Consider the following 6,189-nt stretch of genomic DNA (forward strand, 5'->3'; position numbering starts at 1 on the left):
AGCCGAGGATGCCCCACGGCAGGCTCCCCTTCCCTCCACGCCCACTGCTCCCATGGTCATGGGGCCCAGCCACCCTGAGAAGGCTCCCTCCCACAGACTCAAGGTCCTCCCACCCGGGAGGCCATCTCTCAGTCCTCTGCACCCCCTCGCTCTCCATCCCCCCAGGGACCAGTCTCCCTGATTCTCCATCCCACCCCCACCCCAGGCGGCCTGGGCCCCATCTGCACACTGCCAGCCGTCCTTTCTGGCCCTCCTTCCTCCCAGGCATCAAGCTCGCTGCGTCCTAGCAGGTCGGGATGCCCTGCCTGCATCATTCAGATGAAGAAAAAGGAGGATTTGCCTCAGATGCACAGAGCGGTGCGACCAGAACAGAGCCCTCTCCTCCCAGTGCTGGGGACCCATTAGTCAGTCACCTGCCTTTTCAAAGGGCCCATCTTCCCCCCTCACTGTGCTACCTTTGTCTCCCTTCTGTCTTTCCTCCACACTTCACCTAGACGTTAGGTCTGGCTTTTTCTCTTCCTCTCCCCCTCACTCTCTAGGATCGCTGGGCCCTGAATTACTTATGGCCAGTCCCACTTCAGAGCGCTCCTCATTTACCCCAGCTGCACGAAGCCCCGCAGTTTCCCTGCTCACAGACCCACGTTCCTTCTTCCCTCCTCCTTCCTACCTAAGAGAAAGGACCCAGACAACAGCAGCCTCATGGTGATGCAAGAATTCTTCATCTTTGCAGCAGCTGGAAGGCCCTGTGGGCCCAGGCTCAGTCTCAGAGGGCCCTTGGGATTTGCTGGCAACCTAGACAGGGTGAAAGAGGAAAATGATTATGTCCTGGACTTTCTCACAGTGGCGCCAGGCGGGTGGGGTGGCAGGGGGAGTGCCTGTAAGAATTGTGAAACCGCATGGGTTCAGAGAGGAAGTGCAAGCAAGTTAGACATTTCCTGTGCCTACTTGCATTTTCACATCATCCGAGAGTGGATAGCATGGTGGGGTAGCGACTGCTTCTGCAGCTCAAAAGCTGCTGTCACAGTCTCTCACCAACACTCACAGCTCGGCAGGGGACTGCCCACAGCAACTGTGGTACAAAGGGAAAAGCTATGTAGTCATGAAAAAGGATGAGGGAGGGAAAAAAAATAAGATTGGAATGAAAAGGAGGTAGTTCTCGCATGATATTGAAAGATGTCCGTGATACGCTGTTTAAAAAAAATCCAGAGCCAGGACCAGCAGATGGCTTAATGGTTATGTCACTGGACTCCCACACGGCTGACCGCAACACTCTGTGGCTTGAAACTCACACTGGGTGCGTGTACATGTGTGCCAAAAAATCCCAAGAGAACAATGGAGAAGGGATTGTGGCATGGCCATCCCCAGGGAATGATTTATCACTTTCTGTCTCTCTGTCTCTCTGGCAAGCACATGCATCCTATAGCAAAAATTTCTCTAAAAAATATCCATGGGACCAGCAGTTGGCGTAATGGTCATGTCGTTGGACTCCCATGTAGTTAACTGCAGTTCAAATCTCAGACTCGGTGGCTTAAACTCACACCAGGTGTGTGTGCATGTGCTCCCAAGATCCCGAGAGGAGAATGGAGAAGGAATTGTGGCATGGTCATCCCCCCTGGGGGGTGATTTCTCACTTTCTGTCTCTCTGTCTCTGTCTTTCTGGCAAGTGCACGCACCATATAGCAAAAACCTCTCAAAAAAAAAAAAAAAAAAAAAAAAAGGCCAGGGCCAGCAGTTGACGTAGTGATTAAGATGCTGGACTCCAGGACTAGCAGTTGGCGTAATGGCTATGTTGCTGGAATCCCACATAGTCGACAGTGGTTCGAGTCCCGGGCCTGGTGGCTTAAACTCATGCCAGGCACGTGTGCATGTGTGCCCAAGATCTTGAGAGGAGAATGGAGGAGAAGGGATTGTGGCGTGACCATCCCCCCTGGGGGGTGATTTCTCACTTTCTACCTCTCTGTCTCTCTCTGTCTGGCGAGCACATGCGCCCTATAGCAAAAACCTCTCTAAAAAAAGAAAAAAAAAATAGATGCTGGACTCCCACTTGACCAACTGTGGTTTGAGTCCTGGACCTGGTGGTCTGAAAATCATAATTTTGTTTGTTTTTAAGAGAGTTTTTTGCTATGGGACCAGCAGTTAGCGTAATGGCTATGTCGCTGGACTCCCACGTAGTCAACTGCTGTTTGAGTCCCGGACCCGGTGGCTTAAACTCATACTGGGCGCGTGTGTGTGCGTGCCCAAGATCCCGAGAGGAGAATGGAGGAGAAGGGATTGCGGCATGGCCATCCTCCCTGGGGGGTGATTTCCTGCTTTCTATCTCTCTGTGTCTCTGTCTGTCTGGCGAGCGCACGCGCCCTATAGCAAAAACCTCTCCAAAAAAAAAGAGAGTTTTTTGCTATAAGGCACATGCATTGCCAGTGAGAGACAGAAAGTGAGAAATCACCTCCCCGCATGAGAGGGAGGGTGGATGGCCACACCATAATCTCTTCTCCTCCATTCTCCTTTCAGGATCTTGGACTCACACATGAGCCTGGCATGAGTTTTAAGCTGCCAGCTCCAGGATTCGAACAGTGGTCAACTACGTGGCTGGAAGCCCAGCGACATAATCATTACACCAGTTGCTGGTCCCAAATAATTTAATTTTTTACAGGAGCATAGATTTGATAGGCATTTCTCTAAAGATAATATTTGATAGCCAACAGACACATGGAAAGATGTTCAACATCATTAGTCATTGGGGAAATGCACATCAAAACCAAACGAGATATCGCTTCACACTTACTAGGGTGAGCAGACTAGGAAAGAAAGAAAAAGAAAAAAGGAGAGAAAAAGAGAAAAAATGTTGATGAAGATATAGAAAAATTGGAATACTGGTACATTGTCAGTAGAAACATAAGATAGTGCTACTGCTATGGAAAACAGTGTGACAGTTCTTTAAGAAAACTAAACCTCGAGGCCTGCAGGTGGCATGCTGGTTGGAGACACTGGACTCTCACATTTCTGACCGTGGTTCGAGTCCCAGACCTGGCAGCTTGCTTCCTCACTTTCTCTCTCTTTCTCTCTCTCTGTCCCTCTCTGGTCAAATTAAAGTAAATAAATTAAATAAATAAAGTTAAATAAAATAATTTTTTGAAAGTTAAATCTCAATTTAACTTTGACCCAGCAATTTCTCTCTTACGTATATGCCCAAAGAATTAAAATCCTATTTCCATGCAAAAACATACACATAGAGCCGGCTCTGTGGACCAATGATTAAGATGAATGGATCCCATCTGGCCAACTGCATTTCAAATGCCAGCCTCAGCAGTTTAAAAAACATGTTAGAAGGCCAGTAGGTGGCATGATGGCTAGAGCGCTGGACTCCTATATGGCTGACTGTGATTCAAGTCCCAGACCCAGAAGCTTGAAAATCTTGCTGGGCATATGTGCATACATGCCCAATATCCCAAAAAGAGAATAGGGGAGAAGAGATTGCAGTTAGCCATTTCCCCTGGGGAGTGATTTCTCACTTTCCCTCTCTCTGTCTCTCTCTGGTAAGGGCACACAACTTATGGCCAAAAAAAAAAAAAAAAAAATGCTGGGAGTCTGTGCGTTCATGCCTCAAATGCTAACAGGATGGAAAAATGAAAGAGATTGTGGCGTGACCATGCCCCATTGGAAGGTATTCTCTCTCGCTCTCTTTCTCTGGTGAGCACATGCTCACCCTGAAAATAATAATAATAATGGTTACAAAAATGTTTGTAAATGGTCATAGCAGCACCCTTCATACTAGCCAAAAACTAGAAACAACATACATGGCTGTCAACTGACGAACGGATAAACAAAATACGGTGTAATATTATTCACCCTCAAAAAGAATGAAGTACTGGTACATGCTGTAAAATGCATAAACCTTGAACATGTGCTAAGTGGAAGGAGCTGAGCACAAAAGGCCAAATATTGTACTATTCCGTTCAGGTGAAATGTCTAGAAGAGGCACATTTGTGGAAACAGAAAGTAGATTAATGGTCGCCAGGAACCGAAGGGAATGAGGAACGGGGAGTGACTGCCAATGGGTATATGGTTTCTTTCTGGGGTGATGAAATGTTCTAGAATTAGATAGCAGAGATGATTGCACAACTTCACCAATACATTAAAGACCACTGGATCGCATGCTTTAAAATGGTGAGTTCTATGTTATGTGAATTACATCCAATAAAAAAATAATAAAAATGAAATTATATGTGTATTTTTAAAAAGTCAGAAAAGAGTATACAACAGAACTCAAAATAGTGATTACTTCTGCAGAATGAGGTTTGTATATTTCTATATCTGAATTTTTAAAATGAACATGTAGTATTTGATCATTTTAAAAAGCAAAATTACTGTATAAAAAACGTAAAAATATCAACAACATGAGCGAATAGAGGAACTGTATTTGTTTATGGGAAAGTGAGAAGGACCTTCAGCTTCTCCCTGTGCTGTTAGGAAATCCTATACAACCTGCAAGCTCACTTCATGTCACTGCCCAGGGGAAGGCTTTTGCAGACAGATTATCTGTAATCTTACTTCTAGGTAGCTACAACATGACAAATTGGCTTGTGGTAATTTGTGAGGTCGGACAGTGCTTTTTTCTTTTTAAAGAATTATTTATTTATTTACTCATTCAGTCATTTATTTTAATTTGGCCAGAGAGAGAGAGAGAGAGTGATACAGAGAGATAAAGTGATTGAAAGGAAGCTACCAGGTCCAGTACTTGAACTGTGGTCCCCATGTCGGAGAGTGTTTTTCAAATTCAGCTGATATCAGATAATTCAGACTGATTTCTTTGTTTCTCTGTGGAGCAGTCCTAATTTATACCTAACCAAATTATTTTGTTTTGTTCTGGAATTACAAAAAGAATATACATTTTGGGGACCTGCAGGTGGTGTGATGGTTAAGGCACTGGACACTCCCACATGGCCAACCGTAGTCCGAGTCTTGAACCTGGTGGCTTGCTTTCTCATTTTCTCTCTCTTTCTCTTCCTCTGCGTGTGTGTGCATCTCACTCTGGTCAAATTAAATAATGAATAAATTAAATCAATAATTCTTTACAAAAAATAATATATATTTTAAATTCAGAACTACAGAAGTGTATAAAGAAAAAAGACAAAAGTTCTCTTTTAGGACTGGATGGTGGTGCAATAGGGAAACGTGATGCTCTGCAAGGCTGACCCACATTGGAAATTCTGGGTTCCCCTTTGGAGACTCCCTGAGTATATCAGGCAGATGTGTGACCATAATCTGAGACCGGCTGAGGCTGGAAGTGGATTGTAGTATCAGGACCCTGTTGGGGTCTCTTTACCTCTGTTTCTGTCTTTTTAAGAATTATTTTATTTAACTTTATTTATTTATTTGACCAGAGAAGGACAGAGCGAGAGAGAGAGTGAGAGAAAAAGAAAGTAAGAAAGCAACCCACCAGGTCCAGGACTTGAACCACAGTTGACCATGTGGGAATCCAGCACCCTTAACCACCATGCCACCCGCTGGGCCTGTGAAAGAAAGAAATTTAAAAAAATTAAAAAAAAAAATCCTCTTTCAGATTGCCTCTGTGGCCTGATGGTTAAGGCAGCTGGATCCAACATGCCGATTCTCCAGTTCAGGTCCCAGACCCAGTGACTTGAGAAATATGCTAGAGGAGTGTGCGTGCATGACGCTGCCATAACCCGCACACATGAGCTCCCTCGCCATGACCCAAATCCCGACAGGATGGACAAGTGGAGGAGAGATTACAGCATGACTGTTCCCCATCGGGGGGTGGGTACTTTCTCTCTCCCTCTGTCTCTCTCTGATAAGTACACTTGCCCTTTGGCAAAAGTCAAAAATCAAAACATGTTTTTTAACATCCATTCCCCCATTTCCAAATCCCCCAAATAACCATTGTTAACAACTGAAGCCGTACATTATGAAAAATAAAAGGGTAGTTTTAATGGGAACCAGCAGTTAGCGTAATGGCTATGTCGCTGGACTCCCACGTAGTCGACCGCGGTTCACGTCCCGGACCCAGAGGCTTAAACTTACGCTGGGCACGTGTGCGTGCATGCCCAAGATCCCGAGAGGAGAATGGAGGAGAAGGGATTGCGGCGTGACCATCCCCCCTGGGGGGGGTGGTGATTTCTCGCTTTCTGTCTCTATGTCTCTCTCTGTCTGGCGAGCGCATGCGCCCTATAG

At 45.6% G+C, this 6,189-nt stretch overlaps 1 protein-coding gene across 3 annotated transcripts in view; it reads right to left on the minus strand.

Annotated features, from left to right (window-relative positions):
* ITGAL (integrin subunit alpha L) overlaps positions 1 to 6,189 on the minus strand; it is a 79,173-nt gene that overhangs the window by 44,186 nt on the left and 28,798 nt on the right. Inside the window, exons 1-2 of one of the 3 annotated variants that reach the window (XM_027771721.1) lie at positions 5,438 to 5,465; positions 668 to 792 (exon numbers count right to left, since the gene is read on the minus strand). In XM_027771721.1, the coding sequence (XP_027627522.1) occupies positions 668 to 722 (55 nt within the window). In that variant the 5' untranslated portion in view covers positions 723 to 792; positions 5,438 to 5,465. Of the gene's footprint in view, positions 1 to 667; positions 847 to 5,437; positions 5,466 to 6,189 lie in introns of those variants that run through there. The other 2 variants (XM_006148161.3, XM_027771722.1) reach the window with 2 other exon arrangements.

Source organism: Tupaia chinensis, unplaced genomic scaffold (assembly GCF_000334495.1).
Source record: "Tupaia chinensis unplaced genomic scaffold, TupChi_1.0 Scaffold000231_1, whole genome shotgun sequence".
Lineage (NCBI taxonomy): Eukaryota > Metazoa > Chordata > Mammalia > Scandentia > Tupaiidae > Tupaia > Tupaia belangeri.